Below are 27,199 nucleotides of genomic sequence, written 5' to 3' on the forward strand. Positions count from 1 at the left end.
CCTGGCCTTGGCATTTTTAAAAGATGCTTTTGAAAAATTCACTTTAGGGCTATTATCCCCTCGGCCTTATTATTTTCAGATGCAAGGCTCGAGCCGCTGGGCAGCCGCCAGCCGGAGTTAATAGGATGCAAATGCGGCGAATCCGCCGCGGCTGAACTCCTCACATCCCCGAGCAAAGGCTGCGCCCTCGATTTCTTGACAATGGCTCTTTGGAAAGACACCAGAACCATCCTTCTGAGGAGGATTTTTTTTCCCTTCTCAAGTCTGGTTCAGCCGAAAGTTTATTAGTGGAAAGGGGCTGATGAAAATAACGTGAGCTGGCATCGTAAACACGCACGGAACCGAGCGCAGTTTGGAACGAGCCGCGTAAGCACCGCGGTGTCGTATTCCTGCCATCCTCCCAGCCAGACAAATGCCAATAATTAGCCATAAATAATACCTAGGCTCCTCACAGCAGGTTAATCCACTAATAAACACGAACCAAGCCGGAGAAATAACCCGAGGATGGAAAACAGCCTGGTGGCCAAGCGAAAAGTTTTTGCGCAGACGGAGCCGCTGCCAGATTTCGGGTTGCTGGATAATAAACAGCTTCTTGGCTCGTCCTGGGGGCTGCCTGGCCACTGAGCATCCCTGCCTCCATGGGGGGGTTCACGCTGCAGCAGGGACACCTGATGGCTGCCGTCCTTCCTTGCACTGCTCCCAAAATCCTGGTGGGACACAGTAGGGTTTGCTGTGCCCACGAGGCAGGGGCACAGAGGCTGTTGAGGACCCTGTTGTGAACGAGTAGCCCAAGATCCATCTAGATGGACCTAAACATGGAGTAGCTGAGGGGGGATTTCACCTGCCACCAGCCCGGGATGAGCCTCAGGAGATGGTCCTTTGGTCCCCAGCCCTCTGAATAATCCTGAGATGGTGACGGGAAAGCTGAGCTGGCCCAAAATATACCTGTTTTGATGGCTTTGTGGGGAGTTCCTGATGCTGGAGACAATGAAACCCAGCCAGAGGTGTCACCAAGCTGCTGAGATGGAAACCCAACCTGACCCCCTGCCCTGCACCTTTGTCTCCCACCACCTGCCCAGGCTGGGATGGGGCCACCAGGGACAGCAGCTCACTCTCAGTCGCCCTCGGCCAAAACTGACGTCTAAAGGCAGGCCTGGTAATTCGGGCAGATTCCCATCCAGGACCTTCCCATCCAGCTGCTATTTATAAAAGCTGCTGCCTTCGTCAGAGCTGAGCAGGGGAGCCAGGAGGGCTCCCAGGGCCCGGGAGAGCCGGGGCGGAGCGGCTGCAGCGGCGTGTCTGGTTTGAAGGCCGTAACGCTGTGCAGATGTTTAAGCAAGGCAATTTACCCATCAGTTCTTCTCATTTGCCTAATGGTTTTGCTGCTTTTTTTTTCTCCTTTTGTTGTTTTTTTTCCTCCTCTCTTCCCTTCCCAGATGCTTTTTTTTCCTCCCCATTCCTCTTCTTTCCAAGCTGCAAACTCTCTCTTCCCCCAAGCACCCAACAGGGATAACCCCGGTGATCCATCAGGAATAACTTCCCTCCAGCCCTGCCCCAGGGGGTTCCCATGGACCAAAATCTGCCTTGAGATGTCATGGGGGGAGAAATAACTCAGAAGGCCCAACCTAGAGGGTAAAAACATCCCCCAAAGGTCCCTCTCAGCTGTTCCTTTCCGCCCCAGTTTGCTCAGGGTGGATGGGGGGCCCTGGTTTGCTCAGGGTTGGGGGGAGGCATGAGGAGCCACCCCCTGCCAGCAGCCAGCTTTGATTTGTTTTAAGGGAAAAAGCCTGAATTCCTCCTGCTCAGGGGCTGCTTTCCCGCTCAGATGGATTAATCCAAGGCAAAGAAAGAGATTTGAAGCAAAAAAAAAGCCCCAGGAAGGGAACAAAGGGTGGAAAAGCTCCCTTGATGGCCCCATCTACTGAAGCAAGTGGTTCTCCACTGCCAGAGAAAGGGTGTGGGGCTGGAGATGGGATCTGGGGGGAGGAGGGTGGCTGGTGGAGGATAACACAGGGCAGGACATCTGCGAGGGACAATGTTGTCCCCCGAAGGACCACGATGTCCCCTGAAGGTCCCTCTCAGCTGTTTCTCTCCTAAAACAAATAATATTGGGTGTCAGCCCTGATGGGAGCTGGGCAGGGGGGTTGGGGGGCGAAGAAAAACCCACTTTCTGTCCCAACATAATTCCTCCTTGTCACTCACCGCGAGGAGCCGCATTCCAGCCCCACCAACCGAGGCAAACTTTCCAAAAATATCTCTTTCACGAGGAGTTATGGCTTTCGGCTTCCTCTCTGGGGGCAAAATCCTTCCCTACCCCCGGCCCTCCATCACAGCATCCCCTTCCAACCAGCAGAGAAATGAAACACATGATATTTTGCCCCACATCTCTCCAGCTGCAGCCAAGAAAAGACACGGCTCCGTTGGAGCCAAATGTGGCCCCTTTCCAGCTCCCATGAATGGGATGTTTGGAAACCAGTCACAAGGGGTTTTTTTGGGGTTTTTTTTGAGGGATTCTCAAAGAGCAGAAGGAGGGGTAGGAGGGCTGCAGGGAGGGAGATTTTAGAGGCATCTCCGGAGTCATTTGTTTCCAAAGTAGGAAAAAAAAAAAGAAAAAAAAAGGTGAAGGGGGTGAAAAATGGCTGTTTACACAACTGTTCTCTGCATGGGAGCGTGGGGGTAACTTTGGACCTGGAGGCCAAAACCAGCTGGGTTAGGCAGCGATGCCCAGGTCTCCAAAATTTCACTGACACGGCAGAGAAGGAAGATCCCCAAAGGAGGACTCTCAATGCTTTGTCCCCATCAGAGAACCCACAGCACATCCCATCCTCCACTGTGACTTCCACCACTCGGGAGCCTCCTCTTTCCGCCCGGGGATGGCTGAATTTCAGAGAGAATTCCCCTTGCCCAATCCCCTCTGGATTAGCCCCAAATCTTGCATAAGCTGAAGATGACACCACCACCAGTCAAGGCGGGGGGGGAGGGATCATGTGTTCACAATTAAACGCAACTGGTATCGTTGCGAAATGAAATAAAACTCAAATATCAAGTGGAACCCATTATCTGGGCTAATTGGCTGGCGGCGTGGAGAGGGTGTTAAAATGGGGCTTTTAACTGTGCGTTAATCTCCCCGAAGACAAACTGTTTGTTTTCGCGTTTTTACGGCCCCGCGCTCCCCCCACCCACGCGCTGTATATTTTGACCCGGATGATGGACAGAGTTATGGGGAGAGAACTGTAAAAAAGTAATTACAAATTATGAAAAACATATATAGCCTTTTGAGCCGGGTGGCTGAGGCAGTGTGGCCGGTGTCTCGCCAAGATTTAATGCTCTCGGGCTTTATGATCTCCATCTAACCATCCATCCTTATAAAGCAGCGGTGCCGGGCGACTGTCACACCCCAACTGCTCCTGCCTGCCGTGGGGATAAGGCATCCCCCAGCCCAGTCGATGCTCCAGCATCGTTTTATCCCTTAAGCCCACGTGAAATGGCTGATTCTCCAAGGTCAGGGCGTTTGGGGCGATCCCAAATCCCCTCTGATTCCACCCCCCGATGTTAACGAGGTGGGGAGATGCGGGCGCTCGGCCAGGCTGCTGCTTGGCTGAGATGAGCTGTGTCCCCACTGTGGGGAGGGCTGGCACACCCCCTCCTCCTTCCCCCTGGGGGTTTCACCCACACCACCAAATCCCTGTGGTTGCTTTCTGGCCACCAAGCCGACAGCGGGAGCAGTCGGGGGTGGGGGGTGTGGTGTTCCCCAGGTCCAGCTACAACCACGACTCAACCTCCCCAGCCCCTCCAGGGGGTGTTACCACCAAAAATAATCTAAAAAAAGGACACGTGAGGGGCAACCCGGGCTGGGGGGTGCCCAGTGCAGCCAGGAGGACACCACGACCCGCTCGGGCGCTCCCCCTGCCAAGGGGGTGGAGAGGGGAGAACCAGCGAGGCTGGATGCTGGCGAGCAGCTGACAACAAAATGAAAAACATCAGGTTGGAGACACTCCAGCTCCTTGACAAGGCGACTACTCACACACACACACACGAGCTCAGCGGTGCCAGATGAGCCCCGGCCAAGAGGAGAGGGCCAGCTCCCCGCGGGGACGCTGCTCGGGGCCGGCCCGCGGGTGGGAAGGTTGGTGGTGGTGGTGGTGGTGGGAGGAAGGGGGGTTGTAAAAACACCTCCATGCCTGGGTTTTACAACTCGCTTCCAAAGAGATTTAGGTCCTCCAGGAGGAGGTCTGGTGGCGGGCAGAGGGATGTTGGTACCGTGTCCGCCGGTGAAGCGCGGGTGAGTCCGAAATCCTCCAGAAATTGTTCTGTTCAAGAGCAACAATGAGGTTTGCTGCAGGTTGGAGAGGAGAGGGCGTTATCCAAGCCCAGGATGCTTGGGTTGGGTGTCACCTCCCTGACCTTCAGCAGTGGTTTCTTGTTAAGGATGCCCTCCAGCTTGTCCCTTTGGAGGGGTGACACTGGAGTCAGGGCAGAGGAATCACCATGAGAGTCCTCACACTAGCCCAGCTCTTGATGGATGTAAGGAGGGTGGAAGCCCTGGGGCAAGTGGACCATCTCCATCCTTGGCATCACCATCCTTAAGTCTTCAAGTCTTCATCATCTCCATCAGTCCAGTGATGGCTGAGAGCCCTTTGGGGTCCCTTCCAGCAAACAGTGCTGGTCCTGCAACCTCAGCTGAGCCCCATGACGCACCAAGAGCCCAGGCTTGTCTCTTAGTGGACATGAGAGGAAACAAAGGTCCCTTCCCACCCCCTGCTCCCCTGCACTGGCCTTCAAATCCTGCGTCTGGTGAGACTTTCCCACTCCTCAGCCAGTCCCTTGGGCATACTCAGAAACACACAGGGAAATCTCCACTCCCCATCTCCCCTCAGATTGCCCCTGTTTAATTCCACGTCTGATTTCGCTATTGATTTATGGCACCGGGCCCCGGATCTGGGGCTTTTCAATCTGATTCAAACCTGCTTTCTATTGATTTGACTGAAGGCTGCAGACGACGGGGGTTGCGTTGAAGCAGCTTTTAAATCAACGCCCCCGGCCAAGGCAGCGCTGGCACAGCTTTCCCAGGGAGGTATTCCCGTAAAGTGCCGGTCATCTGGAAGCCAGGGCTGTGCCATTGCTGGGCTGGAAGCAAATGGAATGGGGTTTTATTTCAAATTCAAGACAAGAGCGTGGTCTGGAGGCGGAGCTGTGAAGGGGGGAAGGGGTTGTGGAGGATTTTAAGGGAGGGAATCCGGGGTTTCAGCCAAAATTCCATAAGGGTGACAACCGTGACAGCACCACTGGGCTGAGAGGTGTCCCCACCTGCACAGGGAGGGATGTCCCCATTGGAAAAGCCACAGTGTCCAAGTGCCTGGGGCTGGGAGGGAAACTGAGGCACAGGGATCTGACTCCTGCAGTGTCCCAGGTCCCCGACTCTCCTCCTGCAACATCCCCTTGTTCCCTCTGTGGCTGGAAAACCTCACGAAATCCTCTTCATTGTGCGGGCTTTATTGCTCTATAAAAAGGTGTGGATCTCCCAGCCCAGCCCGGCCGTGGAGGGGGAGAAAAAGATAAATGACGAGGTTCCCGTAAATCACGCCGAGATTAATGGAGAGAGGTGGAGGGAAAGCAAACAGGGGGCACGTGCAGGAGCAGCAGAGCCACCGTGTCCTTCAGGGAAGGGTGGCTCCCCTCGGGGGTGGGAGGCTGATGGTGCTGGTGGGATGGTGGTGCTGGGATGCTGCTGGGGCTGGGACGCTGCTGGCAGCGGGATATATGGATGATGGGATGATGTTGATGGGATACTGTGGGTGATGGGATACTGTGGGTGATGGGATACAATGGGTGATGGGATGCATTGATGATGGAATGCCACTGGTGATGGGATACTATTGGTGATGGGATGCCATTGGTGCTGGGATGCTAAGGGTGATGGGATATACTGATGCTGGGATGCTGCTGGCGATGGGATGTGTTGATGATGGTCTGCTGTTGATCATGGGATGCCACTGGCAATGGGATGCCACCCTGCACTTCCTGAGCATTAATTGCTTCCCTCCATCTGCATGGGATGCTCCTGGGGCTCTCCCTGCCTCCTCACCCCCACCCCTGCCCATCCCCAGGTGAACAACCAGGCCCTAAATACCCTTTGGCTCCCTGAAAGCACCGAATCCATCTCCAGGGGCAAACCCCAGGCGAACCTGGACGCCCTGGCCACCGAGCCGGCGCTCCCACACGCGCCGCAAGATTTATCCCTGGGTAGCTGGCTGGGTTTCTAATGAGAGCCAAGACGGATGCTCCACTCACCAGTTAATAGGCCGGGTCTTGGATCAGTCGCACTAACTGGCATCACTGCACTGATTCCCTTTTTATTGCACGTTATAACTCACGCCTGGGGAGGAGGGAGGGACAGGAGGCTCCTGGCACCCGCTCGGTCAGCGCTCGCCTGGGGGCCACGAGTCCCCCGCACCGTGGGCATTTTTTGGGGTGGAGCTCGATGGGTGCGGGGGGTGCTGGGGTGCCTCTCCCGCGCCCCTCCAGCTCCTGGGTGGAAATCCCGGGATGGAGGAGCTGCGGAGAGCCAGGCGAGGCTCCGTGCGAAGCTGTTATCTCCCCATCTAGTGACCGCGGCGCGCATAGCAGGACGCTCTGGGATGCTCCCAAATAATTCAGGAGCCGGGTAAACACTGGACGGAACAAGAGCTCCGAGGAAACATTCCCCCCTCCCTCGCCCCGCAGCTCCCAAATCAACACCTTTCGGGTGGGCGCTCGCATGTGTCACCCACTCAATTCCCCCAAAAGGGGGAGGTGACACCCTTTGCGTGTGCCCGAACTGGGGGCACCCCGAGGCACCGCTGGCCCCGGGAAGCCTGGAGCGAGCAGCGGCTCCGACCGCAGCCGCCGCGGGGATTTTCCTCTGCTTTCCCCACTCAGCAGCCGGCTGTGATTTACGGCTCTCGCCTAAACGCTGCCACGTGGCCGAGCTCCCGTGGGCGCCCTCCTCGAGCCCCCGAAATCCCGGCGGAGCACCATGGGAATACACAAGGGGGATTTTTTTGTTTAATTTTTTTTTTTTAGGGTTTTTGTTTGTTTGGTTTTTTCGGCTTTTTTTTTTTTTTTTTTTTTAGTGTTTTTGCACCACACGCAGTGCTTTTTTTTTTTTTTTTATTTTGGCTTTAAAAAGCAAGAAGGGAGGGAGGGGGGAAGGAACAAAATTGCTTTGCTCATGAGGATTGTTTCAGATTGCTCTGGATCGCTTCTGTATCTGGAGGGGGCAGCAGGGGCTGGGGATGCACCCCCTGGCACTGGGCACCCTGGGCATGGGGTGAACCCTTATTTTACGTTCCTTTACTCCAACCTTTTCCCCTTCAGGATGATTTGAGGGTTGAAGGAGCATTTTTGCTCGGGGTTGATCAATCCCAACCTGTTATGACAACGCTTAGGCCTGGCTTAGGCCCAGAGCCCATCACTGGAGCATCAGGACACCTATTTCCCCCTCCCAAACCAATCCTTGACTCTCTCTCCAGTCAAACCCCATCCTTTCCCTTCCCTTTCTAACCTCACAGGACTCTTCAAGCTTCACACCCCAAGGCACAAAGGTTCTGGCTCTCACCAGATGCAAAGTGGCTGCTGATGCCGGTGATTCATGAATACCTTTTCTTTTTTTTTTTTTTTTTCCAGGCATTTCCATAACTTTCCCAACCTTTCCAGCGGCGAAACGCGGCCAATAATTGTTTTCATGCAAATTAGAGCCAATTAAACCGAGGGTAGAGTTTAGTGGAAGGCGAGACGGACTTTCCACGGAGTGAAACCTGTTTGAATTTCATCAGGGCGTTAATTGCAGGCTGACGTGGGGGTGATTGCACAGCCGGGCTCGGGCACCCCTCTTTCAACCTCGCTGGCTTGATTTTCATTGGCCTTCAGGGGTTTTTATCCCTTTTATTAGGAAAGAAAAGCAAGGTGCAGGTCTTCTCCTGCCTGCCTGATGCAAGGGGATCCATCCCTGGGCATCCAGCTCGGAGCAGGGAGGGAAATCGGGTCCCGTTTTTGGCGGGGATGCCAAAAAATCGCTGGAGCAAGGAGGGGGGGATTGCTGTGCAGCATGTGGAACCTCACAAAGCTCTGAGGGGAGGCAGAACCTCACTGACACATCCATAAGCTCCTCGTGCAGGGAACAAGCCACAACAGGCCGAGCCTCGCAGGCCGCAGCGCCCGCTGAGCCCGGCGTGGAGCACGAGGAGAACCCGCCCTCCCCACGGCTTTTCCCCGGCTTTTTTCTCCTTTTCCCTCTGGTATTCTTGCCAAGAATCCCCCAGTGGAGCTTGGAGAGAGTTTGGTGTAAAGAGGGGGTAGAACTGGGGTGAAGTCTTGGCTTGGCTTTGCCCTGGGTGGGTCGGTGGTGCTGGGGCTTGGAACAAAGACAAGGTGGGGATGTCCTGGGACAAGAGAGCAGAGCCAAGGTGGGGATGTCCTGGGGTGTAAGAGCAAAAGTAAGGTGGAAATGCTCTCCTGCTGCAAGAGCAAAGCCTGGGCTGGGTTGTTCCCCCAGTGCAGAAGGGTAAGTGGGATGGGGATGTCCAGTGAGGTCACAGCAAAGTCGAGGTGGGCACGTCCAGGGGCACAAGAGGAAAGGCAGAGTGGGGATGCTCTTCTGGTGCAAAAGCAAAGCCAAGGTTGGGATGTTCCCTCACCCCAAAACTCAAGGTGAGCTGGGGATGTTTCTGCGGTGCAAGAGCAAAACCCGAGACGGGGAAGTTCTTGTGGTGCAAAACCAGGAGAGATGCTCCCCCCGCCAAAAAAAAACCCAAAATGAGAGCAGGGATGTGCCCCAGACAACCCAGAGAGGTCCCTTCCCAGCACTGTGGTCTCTCTGCACAAACCCAACCAGCACCCCCCAACTCCCCACTCAGCATTTCCACGTAGGGACTTTTCCCTCCTCTCCCCCCGTGTGCCCTCTCGCTGTTCCCTCATCCTGCCGGCTCTGGAAGGTGCACAAAGGAGCCCAACCCGCCGCAGAGCCCGGCGAGACAACAAGCCGGGACTAGCAGAGCCCAGACAGGAGGCGGCTGCCCAGAAAATGCACCCTGGAGAGGTAAAACCCTGGCGGATTGTGCAAACCCTCCTCCCGCCGCCTGTTCCACCGAGCGCCCTCCCAAACCCGCTCCCTCCTCGCCTGCAGCCGCTCGTTTTCCTTTGGATCAGCAAATAAAATATAATTAGTTGGGGTTTTTTTTCCTCTCTCGTTCTCTTTTTTTTTTTTTTTTTCGCGTTGTCAGCACACAGACACCGACAGGGTGATTTCAATCTTTTTAATTCTTATTTCCCTTCCCCCCCCACACTCCCTTTCTTGTCTTTTCTCCACCCAAAATGGCCGGGTCGGGCACCCTGCGCAGACAGGGGGGATTTGGTAGGATTTTGCAAAAGCTCCTGAAGGGGGAATTTGGCCCAGGCTGCAACATCCCATCCCCTGGGATCGCCTCTCCTGGGGCTCTCTGCCTTCTGCTTGGCTTCTCCAGGGTCTGACACAAGGCTGTGCTCCTCCCTCTGCAGAGCGCGTCGCTGCCGGGTCTCCCCTTTTCTCCCACCTGCCTCGTTCGGGCTGTAATTCGGAGTTTTTGCCTCCCGTTATCACCGCGGCTGAGAACCGGCCAAATTCCGCTGGGTTTCGGCGAGGGGATGAGCGAGAATCCTCGCGGAAAAGAGTTAAAAAATAACCAAAGAAAAACCCCAAAAAAAGCTGTGTGCCAGGAGGTGGGAGGGAGTGAGGGGTGGGCCAGGGGCACCCCGGGGTGCCGGTGGGTGCGGGTGGCCCCGGGACGCTCTAGGTGTCCCCACGGTGTCCCCACGGTGTCCCCGCGGTGTCCCCGCCGTGTCGCGGATGCGCGGGGACAACGCTCCCCCTGGTGAGGAGCGGGATCCATCGGCGCTGCCGGGAGGACGCGGGGCTGGGGTGGGGGGGAAGGGGCTTCGACCTCCGAACCGCGTCGTCTCCAGCGTGGATTTGCCCCTCTGCAAGGGAAGGAAAAAGCTGAACCTCAAAAACGCCCCTCGACACCCCCAAATTTTCAGTGTCTCGACTCTGACTCGTCTCACCGATACAGAAATAAATCAGATTCTGGGGACAGGCTTGACCCAGGGAAGCGGCTTCTGATCAGGGAGGAGCAACCGAGGGGGGGTGCCAGGATGGGAAAGGGGCATTAATTCATCCCACAGCCCCTTCTGGGGCGCCTGGGGAGGAGACACGAGGATGTTTCTCCTCCAGTGCGGGGTCCCTGCGTCCATATTCGTGCTGCATTTCATTATTAATTACTGATTTTCCCTCCATGCAACCATTTAATCGCTTTTTTGATCCAGGCAAGCCACCCTGGAGCGGCCCTGGGGTAAAGGAGGACCTTCCCTCTGCCACTGCCATCCCACTCGTGGTCACAGCCCCCTTCCCCAGGCTCCAGCGGGGTCCCCAGTGGAACAATGACATTCTCCCCCCTGCATCATCCTAAATAAGAAGCCTCTTTTCCCGGTGAATCTGTGTTTGTCACCGTGCCATTGTCCCACCGGAGAGGAGCATCTCGTTTCCTGCTGGAATTTATTTGTCTTCAGCTCCCTGGCCTGATTGAAGAGCCCTGGGCTAACGGCCCCGTTCTCCCTGCACAGCTATTTATAGACGGGGATATTTATAAACAAGCCAGAAATGCTCCAAATGGATCGAATAACCCATAAAAAGGAGGAGATTTGCGAGGTAAAAGGGGAGGGGGAAAAGTCCCCCTCCCCAAAGACCTGCAGTGTGACTTGGAGCATCCCCAGGCCATGGGGTGTTGGGAAATGGGTTTGCTCCTTTACACCTCCCTCCCTATCCCTCAGGGATTTGGCTCTTCAGGCTGGAAAATGATGGTTTTTTCACCCAAAAAGTGCTCCCAAGGATCTCGGTGGCTCTTGGACATAGGAGTCCCTCTACAGGGCTACTGAGAGCAGAGCAGTGGCCACCAAAATGTCCCTTCCTGCCACCTCCCACCCCCAAAAGGGCAAATTAAACCCAAAATGACACCCCAGCCGAGGGTGGGAACCACCCCAGAGGCAGCACAAAGTGCGAAACGGGGCAATTCCCAGGGATTTTGGGGGCCAGGGTGATGGGAAGGGCATGGGTTGTGTGTCTGAGGTTGGCACTGGATGGACGGGGTTGGGTTTGTGCTTTGGCTTCAAAACCCCCCCCCCCCCCCCATTAAATCAGACACATAAAATCTCACACAGTGTCCAAAAATGGGATAAAAACCATGGATATAGGGGAAAAAAACACATGGAGCATTGCAGGGAACCCAAAGCCAACCATCCCTCAGCAGCCACGAGAGGCAAGAGCCACGTGGGGATTTCAGCCCAGAAAATAAAAAAAAGAACAACCTCTGATTTTTATTTTTTTTTTGGTTATTTTTTTAATTTGATTAACATGATTTTCCCCCAAAAAACCCCAGCAGATTTCCAAGTGGACTCAGCCAACGCTGGTTCCTCCCGGGGCAAATAAATAAAACAAAATGAAACCTGGGGGAAGAAGAGTCGCCTGACCTTTTCAAAGACAATTAAAATCCCCCGATGGAAACGGGGTTTTAAGGGGAAGAATCTAAGCTTTACATGGAAAAAAAATTAATAAAATCAGATTTTTATTTTTTTTAATTCCCCAAGGTTTGGGGGGTTTTTTTGGGTTATTTTTTTTCCTGTGCCAGCTGAGATGCTGCAGGAGAGGAGCTGCTTTATGGGGAAATAAGTGGGGGTTTGGGGTGCATTTGCAACCTGATGGTAATTGGGAGAGAAAAATTTTCCCCAGCGTTTTTGGAGGCAGTAAAAAGGGGTTTTTTTGTGGGTGGAATTCTGCCTGGTGGCTTTTTATCCCTTTCCTCGCCCATCCCTGCAGCCTTGCTGAGGTTTATGGAGCCTCTCTGCGGTGCTCATTACCACCACGGCTCTGCTTTTGGACTGTTTTAACTTTTTTTTTTTATTTTATTTTATTATTTGATTTTACAACTCTCTCTTTTTTTTTCCTAGGTAATACCAAAAAAAAAAATTAAAAAAAAAAAAAAAAAAGCACATCCCACAGCCCCCTTTGCCTGGAGGGATCCGATATAAAATACGGAACAATTTGTCAGTTACAACAGGAAATAAAAATGATATATTGGAGGGACAGAGCCAACCTCCAACCGCTCCCATCGGCGAAGGCTTCACCTCCTCGCGTCGTGGGGAGCAGAAACGCTGGAAAAACAGAGAAAGGCTGGAGAAAGCACATTTTTGGGGGTGAATATTTGGGGGTGTTGGTGATTTTTTTTCCCCGGCTGAGGAGTGTAAAAAATGTGAAAAATGGGGATTTTTTTAGGGTGGATAGAAAGGAGAGGGAAGGAGGAAGGAAGAGAGGGAGGAGGAAGGAAGAGAGGAAGGAAGGAAGGAGGGAAAGAAGGAAAAGAAAGGAGGGAAGGAAAGAAGGAGGGAAGGAAGGAAAGAGGGAAGGAAGGAGGGAAGGAAGAGGAAGGAAAGAGGGAAGGAAGGAAGGAGGAAAGGAAGGAGGGAAGGAAGGAGGGAAGGAAAGAGGGAAGGAAGGAAGGATCTCTCTCTCCTTAAGCATCTCCTTCATCCTTCCTCTTCCCCTTGGCCTCCATCGCTCCCACACCAGCTTGGCCAGAGTGCCTAAACCCATCACACTTCCCCACTTCCCCTGTCCCCATCCTGTCCCCATCCTGTTCCCATCCCCATCCCCATCCTGTCCCCATCTGTGTCCCCATCCTGTCCCCATCCTGTCCGCACCCGTGTCCTCCTCCCCAGGACGGCACTAAATAACCCGGGGCCGCTCTCCCACCTCCCGCATAATCCCCGCGCTCCTTCTCGCCCGCTTTGATTTTCTGCTCGACTTTCCGAGCTCTCGCTCCTGCATACAAATGGAGCCCTTACCCCACAAATGGAGGAACTGAGAAGGCTTTTTTTTTCTTTTTTTTCTCTCCTTTTTTTTTTTTTTTTTGGCCGTTGCCATGGAAACCTTCCCTCGGCTGCTCTTCAACTTTCCAAGCATCCCCGGCCAACGTGGCGGGGCCGTTCAGCTGCAAAGTGGTCCCTGGTGGTCCCCACTGGGGGTGGTGGGGACTTTCAGGACGCTCTGGGGGACAAAGAGGGAGTCAAGGGTGGTCCCAAACCCCTGGGGGGGTCCCCAACACAACCATGACCTTGGGTGTCCCCCACCACCCAAGGGATGAGAAATGGGGTTTGGGGGAGAGGAGATCATCCCTCTGGAGCATCAACCCTTCCAGGTGGTATTCCCACTGGGAAGGGTGAGACAGCAGCACGGACATCCTAATTTTTGGCTGGATTTTCCCCAAAATGGGTCTCCCTGCACATTTTGCAGCTGGGCTCCGGTCGCTTTTATGACCTGCACTGCCCAAAGTCCTGATGTTCTGCCCCATAAAGCCCTTGTAGCTCCCCTGTCACCAGTTTTGGGGTTCAGGGTCACTGTGGCCTCCTGGCCTCCGTGGCAGGGGGGTTTTGGGGGAGCCACTTCCACCCCCAAATCACCACTCCTGACCTTGAGGCAGCTTCACCCCCACTACCCCACACTGGGTTTTCACCTCCCAGTGGGAAAACGGGGAGAGGTGGAGAAAAGCCCGGCCTGCACACGGGGAAACTGAGGCACGGGAGGGTCTGCAGTGCCACAGGTCCCCCCAGGGAAGAGCTGGTGGTTGAATTTGTCCCCCTCCCAAGTGCAGACCTGTCCCCCTCCTCCCCTCCCGCAGCCTCTCTGCCTCTGCCCGCCCCGGCGCTGATTTAATGGGCTGTAATGGGAATAAAAATGAAGCCGCTTTAATGGGTTTCCTTCTCTTTTAAATATTCATTTTCCAGCGGCTTTGGCGGCTCTTTTTACCTCCTTTTGTCGTCGGGGCTGGTGGAACGAATCCCATTTCCCAGCTCGCTTTGAGCTCCCAGAGGCAGCGCCGGGGTGGCCGTGGGACCCCGGGAGCTGCTGCTCCCCCAAAATCCTGCTGGGGGAGGGGGGCAAAGGCTCTGCCCTGGTTTTGGGGTACCCCCAAAGCGGAGTTGTGGGGGTGACAGCAGTGGGAGGGTCAGTGTGTGACCCTGGCAGCTCCACCACACCCCCCGACCCAACCCTGAGCTCTTCAACCCCCTGTCAAGAGGTTTTGCCGGGAGGGTTGAGCTGTGCTGGGGGTCTCTGGGGTTTTTGGGGGGGCTGGTGGGATGTGAGGAGCCTCACCCAGCTCGTGGGCTGCCGTGGGCGGGTGGCAGGTCCCAGGGGAGTTTTGGGGGTTGGTCCCAGGGTTCCTGCGCTCCTGGGCCAGCCCTGAGGGTGGAGCAATTGTCCCGAAAATGGGAATTGCTGGATCCGCCTCCCCGTTCCCATTTCGGGGACTGACCCCAGTCCAGGCAGGGGCCGAAACCTCGACTCTGCCCCGCGCCAGGTCCTTGGGTGTCACCTGAGCACCCCTGGGTGACACCCGCTGTGTCACCTCCCTGTGGGGCGCCCAGGGGTGCCCGTGTGCCCTCCTGTGACACAACCACATCCCACGGCCCTTGCGCTGGGCTGTGGATCCCCTTCCCATCCTGGAACGCTGCTTCCCACCCCATCCCACCCCTGGCTCTCCATGCCATGCCATGCCATCCCCCATTTCCCAGTCCATTTCCCACTCAATTTCCCATCCCATTGCTCTCCATCCCATCCCACTCCCCCCTCACCCCACTCCATGTCCCTCCACCGCATCCCTGGACCCATCCACCCCCATCTTCTCCCCGCTGCCGGTGACGGGGATCCAGGGGGTGGCAACAGGGGGCAAAAACTCTCCCGGTTTAGGTGAAAACCCTCCAGGAAAGGGAGTAGACCGAGCCCTGGCCGCGGGCGCTGCGGTCCCTGCGGCAGCAGAACAAAGGAACGGCGGAAAATATTGGGAGAAAAGAGGTCGGATTGGTTCCCCCCCCCTCTCCAAGGGGTCTTTCGTTGCGGGTCCGTGGTTGGGGGGGGTCGTGCCCATAAATCCCAGCTCCGGGATTGCGGTAATTGGGGGGTCCTGCCAGAGCCCCCCCCCTCCAGCCGAGGGCACCCCCGGTGCCCCAGAGGGGGGACTGGAAGGGTGGGGTTTTGTGGGGAGGAGGGAGGGGGCAGCGAGGACCCCACTTGTCCCCACATGGCTTTGCTGGGAGCGGGTGACCTTTCCCGCTCTCCCCCCTCTGCCTCGCTCGGAGCTTTTATTCCCACTTTTTTTTTTTTTTTTTTTTTTTATGTTCCCCCGCTCGCCACTGCAGGGATTTGATTTTCCGTAGCATGGTGGTGCAGTGCAGGGGAGGGGGAGAGAGCCGAGCCCCCGCCTCCCCCCCTGCATCCCCTGAGCCCACCCACCCTGCTCCGAGGGCAGCACAGCCCCAGGGACCCCCAAACCTCTGCTCCCCCCCAAAAAATAAGGGGGGCACACGAGGACCCAGAGGGTCAGAGATACAAGTGCTGGGCCTGATGTGTCCCCAGGGGTGAGGGATTGTCCCTGCTCGGAGGAAATGTCCCTCCCCACTGTGTGTCCCAGTTCTAGGGTTCTGTCCCCAAGCCAAGCCAACACCCCCAGGTCAGAGTCACTGTCTCTCGACCCCAAACGTGTCTCTCTAGCCCCAAATCCCCATCCCAAGACACCAACCCAGCTGTGACTCGGTCCCCAGCCTGAGAGAGCACCCTGAAGTCCGAGACACGGTCCCCAAGTTGTGTCCCACATGCAAGAGGCCACCCCCAAGCCTGGACCTGTCCCTATGTCCTGTTGTCCACAAGCAGGAGATGCTGTGGGGTTGGGGCAGGCAGGGGAGCAGCAGAGCAACCAGTTGGGTGTCTGGGTGCAGTGAGAGGCTGCAGGGTGACAATAAAAACCCCAAACCTCTCCCTTTCAACACCAAAACCCCTCCAGAGAGTGACACGGACGGCTCAGCCTCACACCTGCCGCTGGAGAATCCTCACCAGCTCGGCTGGGCTTCCACCCCCTTCCTGCCAACCCTTTTCAGGGGGGCTAAAGCAGACCCTGAGGCCCCCATAAATCGCTGTCCCCTGCCCGTGGCACAGCCCCAGCCCCGGCGTCCCGGCCGGACAGACGAGATCCATAATCCTGCCGCGCTGTCGGAGTAAATCTCACAGCTCCTCCAGCACTCGGCGAGACCCCAATAAATATCTCCATTTCCCCTGTCCTGGAGGGAAGATCTGATCAGCTTTTAAATGTCAAACGTAAAGTAAAGTTTGTCATAAAAGAGCACGTAAAAAAAAAAAAAAAAAAAAAAAGGGAAAAAAAAGGAGAAGAAAAGAAAATCCCCGGTCGAGGTGGCTGGAGGAAAACGGAGCGTGGCTGTGGTCAAGGGAGCTGGGGGGGATTCAGGTACCCCCATTCCCATCGTTGTGGGGTGTGTGGGGACCCCTCCCAGCCTGAAAAGTCCCTGCAAAGCCCCCATTCCTGGGATGGCAACAGTGGGGGGGGTGGTTAGAGGTGTTTTTGCAGTTGACGCCCCAAATCCCAGGGGTAAATTCGGCGCATCCCAACCCTTCACCGGCAGCACGAGGGTGAAAAATCCCCGAGTTGCCCCCTCACAAGACAGGTTTTTCTCCCCTCCCGGCTCTGCAGCCGCCAATTCCCTCCATTTTCCTGCCTCCCATGACGCCATCCCCTCGGCTGAATCATGTCGCTCCGCGCTCTAATTAAGCCGTGAGACACAACAGGGCAGGGATTTATGGGCCGTATTTCACGCGTGGGTGCCGCCGGCACTGCCCCCTCCTCGGGGGGAGGGCTGCGGCACCCAAGGGGGGCTCGGGGGTCCGGATGGCCGTTCCCGGGGGGCTGGCAGTGCCCCGTGGGGCTGTCGGAGGAGGAGGCAGGAGGAGGGAGGTGGGATATGGGGAGCACCGTCCCCATCCCGTGCTCATCCCATCCCCATCCCATCCCACCCCATCCCCGTCTCCGGGGTCTCCTGGGGGCCCGTCCCATACCACCCCCCCCTCGCCGCCTCCTCATTAAGATGCAGCGCGGGCGGCGACTGCGCCAGTGCCGGGACCGGGACCGAGAGGGGAGCAGGAATGGGGTCGGTGGGGTAACAGCACCCCCTCTTACCCATGACCCACACCCCGGGACCCCCCAGCCCCGGTAGCCCCCCTCCGGCAGCCCCGAAGGGTGGGGGGAACCCCGGCAGCCCCGCACCCCAGGGACCCCGAGCCACGCACAATCAGCACACGGGTGTGTCCCCCACCTCGAACCCCCCATCAACCCCCTCGCACCCCACCCTACTCCCAGCCCCCATCACCCTCCCACCCCCAAATTCATGTCGGTCCTCACCGTGCCCCATTCGCGCCTCAGTTTCCCCAATCCCCCGACTCCAAACCCACCTAAAAGTGAGGGACCCCCGTGGGCCCCCTGCCCTATCCCGAGCCTCTGTCACGGCGCGGCGGCTTCGCCGATCCCACCATTAATCGCAAGGTCAAAGCCATTACAGGGACATTAAACCCATCAGCGAGCTGCGGGGGGGACAGCGGGGAGGGGGGGCAGAATGAGGGGGGCTCCTCCGACCCCCCCCCTTGGCGCACAGAAATTTGGGGTTTAATTTGAGCCGTTCAGGTCAGCGGCTGGAAATGGGGAATAAAACAATAAAATGGGAAAACGAGGGGGAAAAAACGGCAAAGGAGGAGGGAAGGGTTTGGGGGGTGGGGGAAAGACGGGAGGAGAGAGGGGAGCTGGAGGGGTGCGGGGGGGCTGTAGAAGGGGGTTTGGGGGGATGAGGGGTTTGAGGGGGATGAGGGACAGACACACATGAACATGTGAACACACACACATGTGCACACACAGAAACACATGAACACACTTGCACACACACGTGAGCACACATGAACACACACATAAACACACACATAAACACACACATGAGCAGACATGAACACACATGAACACACATGAACACACACAAGAGCACACATGAACATACACATGAACACACATGAACACACACATAAACACACACATGAGCAGACATGAACACACATGAACACACACATGACCACACACGAAGACACATGAACACACATGAACACACATCACACATACACATGAGCACACATGAACACACATGAGCACACATGAACACACACAGACATGCACACACATGACCACACATGACCACACACATGAACACACACATAAACACACACATGAGCACACAAGAACACACATGAACACACATGACCACACACACGACCACACACATGAACACACACATGAACATACATGAACACAATGAACACATGAACACATCACACATGACACACATGAACACACATCACATACACATATGAACACACATGAACATACACATGAACACACATGAACACACACATGACCACACATGAACATACACATGAACACACATGAACACACATCACACACACAAGAACACACATGAACACACATCACACACATATGAACACACATGAACACACATGAACACGCACATGAACACACACAAACACACATGAACACACACATGAACACGCACATGAACACACACGAACACACACATAAACACACATATGAACACACAAGAACACACATGAACACACAGGAACACACATCACACACACTCTCCCCCCCCTTGTCCCCCCTCTCTTTCCCGCCAGGGGGCGCGCTCGGCCTCGCCCCGCCCCCTCGGCCTGCGCCGTGTCCTCCGAGCCGGCAGGGGGCGCTGCGATCGAACCCGCCCCTTCCCGACGGCGCTTCCGGCCGCGCCTGCGCACGGGGAAGCGCCGCGACCTGCCCGGCTGAGCCCGGTGAGGGGAGAGAGCGGCGGGAGCGGCGGGGACGGGGGGGGCAGGGAGAGACCGGGGGGGACAGGGAGGGACCAGGGGGGACCAGGGTGGGCTGGGAGGGACAGAGGAGAGGCGGGGAGCCACAGGGAGTCACGGGGTTGGGACAGCGAGGATTTGAGGGACAGAGCCCTGGGTGGCGACAGACCCTGGGGGATGCGAAGGGGTCCGGGTCCCTTCGGGACGGGAGGCAAACAGAGCCCCTCACACAAACTGTGGGTGGGAGACAGGGCCGGCCCCCCTCCCCCAAAAAGGAGCCGGCTTGGGCAGCCCCTCGCCCGCTGAGCTTTGGTGGACCCCACGGTGTCTGGGGGGGTCGTTCCCTCACGCGGCCCTTTGGGGCTCCCTCGCCGGCCCCCACGTGCCCTTTCAGTGACAGTGACACCTCTTTCCCCGCCCCCCCCACCTCACTGTGTGTGTGCCCTGCGTGCCCCAAGGTGACCCCCAGGGCCGGACCCCCAGTGCCCGTGTCCCCCTTCCAGCCTCACTTGTGTCCCTTCCAGCCGTGTCCCCACGCGTTGTCCGTCCGTCCGTCCCTCCAGCTGCGCCCCACGCGTGCCCCCCGTGCCCTCGCCATGTTCACCTGTGCAAAGTTCGTCTCAGCTCCTGCCCTCGTGAGTAGTGACAGCCCCTTCCCCCTCTGTGTGTTTGGGGGGGCTGGGTGATGTGTGATCTCCCCTCACCCCCCTCCCGGGGACACAGGTGGCCCTGGGGGGAGGATGGGGACCCCCGGGTGTTTTCAGTGCCCTTGGGGGGTGCAGGGTGGGGTGTGCCCCCAAAAACCTGAGGGGTGTGTGTGTGTGCCCTGCAGGTGCTGAGGAGCTCGAGGGTGCTGGGCCAGCCCCTCTCATCTGCCGTGCTGAGCAGCCCCGAGGCCCGGCCAGAGCAGGTAACACACCTGGGCTGGGGGCATGGGGGGCTCTGGGGGTGCTCAGTGCCCTGAGAAGGGCACAGGGAGGTAACTGTGCCCCCCACCCACTCTGGGGTACATGGAGGGGGTCTGGGAGTGCTCAGTGCCCTGAGAAGGGCACAGGGAGGTGACTGTGCCCCCCCACCCACTCTGGGGTACATGGGGGGCTCTGGGGGTGCTCAGTGCCCTGAGAAGGGCACAGGGAGGTAACTGTGCCCCCCACCCACTCTGGGGTACATGGAGGGGGTCTGGGAGTGCTCAGTGCCCTGAGAAGGGCACAAGGGAATGACTGTGCCCCCCACCCACTCTGGTGCTCCCCAGGGGGAAACCGAATCCTGGGGGGATTTGGGGTGAGGCTAAGCCCCCTTGCCCCCCCTGCCACCCCCTAGGTGCAGGTGGGAGCCCCCCGGACCCTGCGGACGAGCGCTGCCCACCGGGACATCGACACGGCCGCCAAGTTCATCGGGGCTGGCGCTGCCACCGTGGGCGTGGCCGGCTCAGGCGCCGGCATCGGCACCGTGTTCGGGAGCCTCATCATCGGCTATGCCAGGTCAGGGGGCTCCAGGGGGGGCAAAGAGGGCAGCCTGGGGGGGTCCAGGTGCCCCGCTGACCTCCCCCCTGCTCCTCCCCTCCCCGCAGGAACCCGTCGCTCAAGCAGCAGCTCTTCTCCTACGCCATCCTGGGCTTCGCCCTGTCCGAGGCCATGGGGCTCTTCTGCCTCATGGTGGCCTTCCTCATCCTCTTCGCCATGTGACGGGACACAGGGGGGTGGCAGTGGTGGCGGTGACGCCCCTCTGTGCCGGGGGGCAGGGGGGAACCCGGCCCTGGGGGAATAAAGACGGTTTGATGACGGTCTCTCAGCTCCTCGTGTCTCCTTGGTGTGCCTGTCCAGTGCCGCTGGGCTGGCTTTGTCCCCTCCAGCTGCCTGGGGCTGAGCTCCCGGTGCCACCCGGAGCCCTCAGGGTGCAGGGACATCACTGCTGTCCCCAGGGCTGTCACCTCTGTCCGTCCCTGCAGGGACATCCCCACTGTGGGGACAGCTCAGCCGGGACCAGCTGTCTGGCAGCCCGAGGCCGGGAGAAGGGTTTGGGGTGTCCCCGTGTCCTGGGGCCGTGTCCGTGGTTTGGGGGTGTCCCCGGGAGCCGTTACCGGCTGTGTCCAGGGTTCAGGGTGTCGTGGTGTCCCCCGATGTCCCCCGGTCCCCACATGTCGCGATCCTCGCAGCACGGCGGGGACCTCGTGGGCGGGGCTTACTATTTGATCACGCCCACCGGGCGTGCCCACCACGCCCCTCCTTTCGCAGCGAGGCCACGCCCCCTCCGAGTCCTCCCATTGACCGTGGCTCCCCTCGGGTCTCGCGAGAGCCTCGCGCGCGCGGGGCGGGGCGGGGCTCGGGGCGGGGGCGCGGCGTGGGGCAGGGCTCGGGGGGGCAGCGAGCCCCAGCGCGAGCGGCGCCAGCGCGAGGCCCCGGCTCCCTCAGGTAACGGCGGGCACCGGCGGCGGCGGCGGCGAAGGCGGGGCCGCCTCGGGAGGGGCGGCGGCGGCGGAGTCGGCGATGGCGGGGGCAGGAGGGAGTCCCGGGAGCTCCTGGGCGCGGCGGGACCCCGGCCGGCCCTCCCCCACAACTCTCCCCGAGTTTTCGTGCGGCAGCGGCTCCGCCCGCCCCGCCCCACTTTGCGCTGATTGACGGCGCGCCCCGGCCAATCGGATCGCGCGCAGCTCCCGAGCGGCGGGCGAGGCGGCCAATGACGATCAAGCCCCGCCCTTCAAGGGGTGGGGCCGAGGAGCAGCGAGGGAACTGGGCGGGGCCGGGGGAGCGCGGGGGCCCTGGGGGGACACCCCGGAATTGGGGGACTGGGGGGGTCTGGGGGTGTCAGCGGGATTGGGGGCGTCTGGAGGGGGCTCAGGGCTGGGGGCCCCCGCAGGGGACCCCGGAATTGGGGGGTTAGGGGAGATTTGGGTGAGGGGGTCAGGGCTGGTGGGAGTGAGGGGGGAGTTGTAAATGTGGGGGGGCTTTAAAGGGAGAGGGGTCTTGGGGATCGTGGGGGTGAGCCTTGGAGAGGCACTGGGGATGTCTTGAGGGTCTGGGGGGGTGGTGTTGAGGGGCTAAGAGGGAAATGGGGGGGATGTTTTTGGATATGGGAGACCCTGGGGGGGTCTGGAGGGCCCTGCAGAGACATGGACTGTCCTGGGTGGTGGGAGATAACATAGAGGACCTTGGGGAGGTTGGAGGAGCCTTGGGGAGGCTCCTGGGGACTTCTCCTGAAGTCAGAGCCAGGGGTTGATTCCCCCTGGGGGGCTCTGAGGGCTCTGACTCCCTTGAATTGGTGGAACTGGGGAGGCTTCTCCTGCCCCTGCTCACCTGGCACCGTGGGATCTGTCGCCCCTCAGCAGCTCCAGCTCGGAGCTGTCACTTCCCACTGCTGGGAGCGCTGGTTTGGAGCCCCTCAGGAAGGGATGGGCTGGCTCAGGTGTGAGACAACCCCTGTGTGACCCCACAAACTCCTTGTTCTGCTCAGCTCGCCCCGTTTTGCTCTTTCTACCCCTTCCTTCTCTCCTCTTCCCCTGTCCCTGTGGAGGTGTCACCCCTTTCCCTGCTCTCAGGTCCCTCCAAGGATATTTTGGTTCTACATGAAAGTGTCACCAACTGCAGTGAACTTCCCATTCCATTCTCACTGCTGGGCAGGGACTTTCTTCCCCCAGGGATGGTCCAGAGGGCTTCTCTGGTTCTCCCTAAAGCACTGGGGAGGAATCCACAGCCATTCCAACCACTGGCTTGGGGTTTTCTCGGTGGGGACTAAGAATAACTCCAGTGTTTAAATGCGGAGGAGAAGGTGTGGGAGGTGGGAATTTGAGCAGCCAAATTCCCGTTCGGAAAACGAGGAGGGTTGACATCCTCATTTCCTTAAAGCCAGAGCTCACATTCAACCTCCTGTGGCAGGATTTGGGGGTGGGGCGGGTGGGGAGGGAGTCCTGCTGCCAATTCCAAATGTTCCATGGGGGCTGAAGTGATGGAGGGCTCAGGAAACCCACCAGCAGGTGGGAGGGGAGGGGGATGAACTCAACCCACAGGGTTGGTAACAGAGGGCTTCTCTCAGAGGAGGGTTTTATTCCTGATCCTGGAAGTTGGTTGGGAATTGAGGAGCTGACAGCCCTGGCTTTCTGTAGTTGGGTGCCAGCCCTCTGTGATCTCGAGCTGTGGGACACTGGACCCTTCCCCTGCTCCCTGGCACTTGCCTGGCAAGGAACTGTCCAGGGGGATCGTGCCCTCCCTCCTCCCTGCTCCGCCAAGCCGCGCGTCCAGATAGTTTAATCTTTCCTCGGAAATCAATCCCTCCAGCTGTTATCCATGTTTTCCTGAATCCCTTCCAATTTGCCAATATCCCTCTGACACCGAACAGCCCGGAGCTGGACGTGGTTTGCATCAGAGCGCTGGAGATTTGGGGCCTTCCCTCCTTCCCTCCCTCCCTCCCCTCGGATGAGGAGAAGGAAGAGCTTGACACAAACTTTGGGAATGTGTTAAATTAAACCTCCCTCTCGCCGTTCCTCTCTCGCTCTGACTCGGCTCTGCCCTGGCGAGGGCTGTTTCTGACAGCAATTCCTACTTATTCTTCCTCGTATTTCTGCTCTCTCGAGCTTCCCTGTTTTCCAGTCCCCCCCAGCATTTCCCAGCGCTCCCCTCAGTGCTCCGGCTCGGTTTGTTGGCTGAGAGCTGAAGGTGTGAGGTGAAGGGGCACTTGCTGCTGCCTTGCTGAGCCCACCTTGGCAGGTGCAGGTTCCTCTCTGAGCTGGTTGTCCGTGGCAGTTCTGAGTCCCTCTGGAAGCACTCTGCAATCCCTGTGGCACAGTTGGGACCCCCCCCTGTGGCACGGCTGGAGGGAGGCGTGGAGGGAGGTGGCCGAAATAAAAGGACGTGGCTTCGAAAAAAATCCAACCTCTCCGTCCTGTCTTTATTCCCATCCCTTCCAAAACCCCCTCAGAGCCCTGCCAGAGAAGACAGCTGGGTGAGGAGGACACTCTTCAGGGTGGATAAAAGGGGGTTTGGGGATGTGGCATGGGGTGGGCAGGGAATTTCCCTCTCCCGTTTTGGGAGATGAGGAAGTTGGAGAGAGGAAGCACGAGCGGGTGGGCAGAGGGGGGTGGTGGCTGGGAGGCTTTGGGGGTTGGATCCACATGACCTTTAAGGTCCCTTCCAATCCAAACCCTTCTAAGAGAACAAATGCTCCTTCCACCCTCCTGGAAGCTCATGGTGGTTCCTGGGATGAGGCAGCTGTAGGAACAGGAGCTGTGCTGAGGGGGGACAGTGGGGACAGGTGGAGTCGTGTCTGGAAGGGCTCAGCCTGACAGGCTCTGCACCCACAGTGTGGTTTGTGTGTTAGCAGAGCACCTCTGGCTTGGATTTGGCTTTTGGACTCGTTTTCTGCTGCATCACATGTGATGCTGCTGCGTGTCTGTTTGGGTTTATTTGTCCTCTGGACTTTCTTGGGGACATTTTTTTTTTTTCCTTCTTGTTTTATTTTTTTTTTTGGTTTGTTTTCACGTTCCTGGCACTGAGAATTGAGGCCAGATTTCCTAAACTGCTCTTCCCCTGGTCATTCAGCTCCGAACTGCTCTGCAGTCAGAGAGGAAATGCTGGGAGAAAATACCCTTTTTGTGACAGACCTTCAGGACTGGGGACCTGTTGCTTCCTGTAATTCTTTAATGATTTTCGCCCCGTTTCAAGCGATCTGGTTTCACAGTTTGGGCTCCAAGGGACTTGCAGCGCCGTGGGTGAGTGGGGTGGGCTGAGCCAGTGGCGTGGGTTTTCCTGGGGAGCCAGAAGTGGTTCCTGTTTGGACTTGAGGTGTGGGGGAATCTGCTTAGAGAGGCCAAACCAAAAACACCTTTTACAGCTTTGCTTCCCTTTGGGTATCAAATGGATTCAGTCAGCGCTCAGAGCCCAGCTTCTGTCTGGCTGGTGGATTCCTGCTTGGAATCCTCAGTGAATCTCTTCATTCCACTCAGTTCTTCACATTCTCCAGTTCTTCACATTCCGTTCAGTTCTTCACGTTCCCCAGTTCTTCAAATGGCTTTGCCCAGATCCGAAAAGTTCCGGCTTACCCCGGAATTTGATCCTGGCCCAGCCTGTGCCCGTGGCCTCAGCTCCCAGGTGAGCTGCAGGACGTGCCATGGAGAGCCACCAGCATTCCCAGTGTCCTCTCCCACTGCCCATTCCCACTGTCCAGCCGTGGATGTGCCGGTGCCCGCAGAGGTTCCTCTCCAAGCCGCTGGTGGATGTTCGTGCTGGGGTTTTTTCCTCCCTCTCCAGAGCTGGTGTTTGTGGTGTGTTTGGCTGCAATTGGTCTTGGCTCGTGGGGGAGTTTGGCTTAATTTCTTCTCTGAAGTTCAGTTTCTTCTGCTAGGAATTCCAGGAGGCTCCTTTGGGGTTTTTTCCCCCTGTCCTGTGCACCTGGGGCAGAGTCAGCCCTCCTGTGCCTGTGCCCTTGGGTTTGGAACACCAGGAATTCGGGGCCTTCCTCAACCCCAGCACAGGGGGGGCTTCACCAGCTTTAATATGGGGTTTTTTTGGCTCTCCCTCTGACTCTGAGCTTGGGGGAGGGAGGTGGATTCCCTGAGCCCCAAGTTTGCTGCAGGAGGTGAGCGGGGACACCAGGACAGAGTGGAGCTCCCAAGTGAGAGCAGCCCTTTCTTGAGGTTTTCCTCCCAGAGCAGTGCAGGAACGAGCCAGCCCCGGAGAGCCTGGAATGCCACTGGCTGTCCCACCCTGTGTGAGGGATCCCAGCAGTGCTGGAGCCGCTGTGCCAGCCGAGAGGAGCTGGTTCATGGACAAACAAAGCCACTGTGCCAGCTGCTGCCCACACCGGGGTTTCTCCACAGAGCTCTGAGCTCCCTTTGTGGGCAAAGCTGCCAAAAAGCCCTATAAGCAGCGAGTATTCAGACTTTTTCCTCCCCTTCTCCAAAAAAAAAAAAAAAAGGACAGTGTGATTTGCAAGTTGTGGCTGGAGTTCAGAAGAGAGTGGAAGCTTGGAGTGAGGGGGTCTGAGAGGTCCCTTCCACCCCAAACCGCTCCGTGGTTCGGAGTTCGCCCCTTCCCTGCCTTTGGGGACGCCCATGGAGCAGAGCTGTGCACAGCTGGGTTTTTTTTTTTTTTGTGCTCATGGAGAACGTTTTCCAGCCCTGGCTGGCAGCGCCCTCGCTGCGAATACCTCCGGCACTGTTTGGAATAACAACCCTTACTCCAAAAGCCGCCCGCGCGTTACGGGCTTGGCAGCGCCGGGGAGAGCGAGTGTATTTATACCTGTGTCACCGAGCTGCCTTATCCCCTTTAACTGCTTCCAGAGGGAGGAGAGCACGCTCGGAGCAGAACGTGGCTTTTTGGGTGGCTGCCCAAAAAAACCTCTTGTCGGTGCCGAGCCTGCCGAGGCGAAGGCAGCGGATCTTTTAATCGCTAAGCAATTAATGGTTTGCAATTACTTTAAAATCGATCGTTTCCAGAGGTCTGGCTGGTCGTGCCCGTGGCTGGGGGTGCTGCAGAGCCTCAGAGGTTTGGGGAGCGAGGCTGAACTTGGGCTGGTGAAGCTGAAGGAGGGCTGCGTGTGGGGAGGGAGAAGCTTTGCCAATTAATGTAATTAACGTGAGGTCTCCCCTGTGTCGTTCCCACTGCGGTGGGATCTGCAGGCAGGCTTGGCAGCCACTTGCTGCCTGTTCTGCTCTTCCAGCAGCAGGGATATTTCCTCTTTTTTTGGTCTGAGTGTTGGTAAAATGGATGAGGAGCGGAGGGAGGAGAGATCCAGAGTCAGGTTGTCACTGGAACTCCTGGGATTCGCTGCTGGACCCCAAAAATGTGACATAGCGGAGCATCCAGCAGGATGGGGTGCACTGACGGTGTGAAAGCAGGGCTGGGGAGGTTTATCTACAACCTCAGTCAGATTTAGGAGTCTTTATAGGGCAGAGGACCCCTGAGGGTCCTGAGGGTGAGATTTCGGGAGTCCCAGGAGCCGGAGCTGCCAAACCAGCAGCTTGGGATGGGAGGAAGACTTGGAAAACTGGCCTTAAAATTCCCAACCGACCACCTGATGGATCAGCCTCGGTGTCCCACTGGATATTTTCAGAGTTTTGAGGGGTTTAGGACTATTTTTCACTAATTCTGTGCTATCTTTCCCTGTGGATGCTCCCATGGGAAAGCTCCGGCTGTCATGTCTTTCCTGGGAGGTTTTCCTTGAATTCTGTGATCCTGGAGACCTTTTCCAACATCAAAACACAGTTCTTTTGCAGATCTTGAGGGTTATTCCCTTAAAAGTGGCTCTGGGACTTTGGTGCTTTCCCAACCCCACAGAGACATCCCCGAGGAGGTTCCAGGGGAACGGAAGGGTTGCAAATAGGATTTTATTCCAGTTGGAGAGGGGAAAAGATCCTGTTTGGGATGTGGGATTTGTTCCTGAGCATTGTTTTTTTGGCAGGCC

At 57.4% G+C, this 27,199-nt stretch overlaps 2 protein-coding genes across 3 annotated transcripts in view; both read left to right on the forward strand.

The window, feature by feature from the left end:
* Positions 1-18,636: 18,636 nt before the first annotated feature.
* ATP5MC2 (ATP synthase membrane subunit c locus 2) lies at positions 18,637-20,573 on the forward strand. Of its 2 annotated transcripts, none has more exons than XM_050334223.1 (5): positions 18,637-18,790; positions 19,330-19,440; positions 19,638-19,715; positions 20,126-20,286; positions 20,376-20,573. In XM_050334223.1, exons 2-5 carry the CDS (start codon positions 19,402-19,404, stop codon positions 20,488-20,490), a joined length of 393 nt encoding a protein of 130 aa, XP_050190180.1. In that variant the 5' UTR covers positions 18,637-18,790; positions 19,330-19,401; the 3' UTR covers positions 20,491-20,573. The 2 variants fall into 2 exon arrangements, with proteins under 2 accessions (XP_050190180.1, XP_050190181.1); XM_050334224.1 differs by having other exon boundaries at positions 18,659-18,790; positions 19,264-19,440.
* A 586-nt stretch (positions 20,574-21,159) lies between these two features.
* The window catches only part of LOC126649888 (cyclic AMP-dependent transcription factor ATF-7), a 56,789-nt gene continuing 50,749 nt past the window's right edge, over positions 21,160-27,199 (forward strand). The window contains exon 1 of the mRNA XM_050334243.1: positions 21,160-21,216. The gene's annotated coding sequence lies outside the window, so the exon portion shown is untranslated. The remainder of the gene's footprint in view (positions 21,217-27,199) is intronic.

The sequence above is a fragment of the Myiozetetes cayanensis genome, unplaced genomic scaffold (assembly GCF_022539395.1).
Source record: "Myiozetetes cayanensis isolate MyiCay16 unplaced genomic scaffold, myiCay2020 scf51, whole genome shotgun sequence".
NCBI lineage: Eukaryota > Metazoa > Chordata > Aves > Passeriformes > Tyrannidae > Myiozetetes > Myiozetetes cayanensis.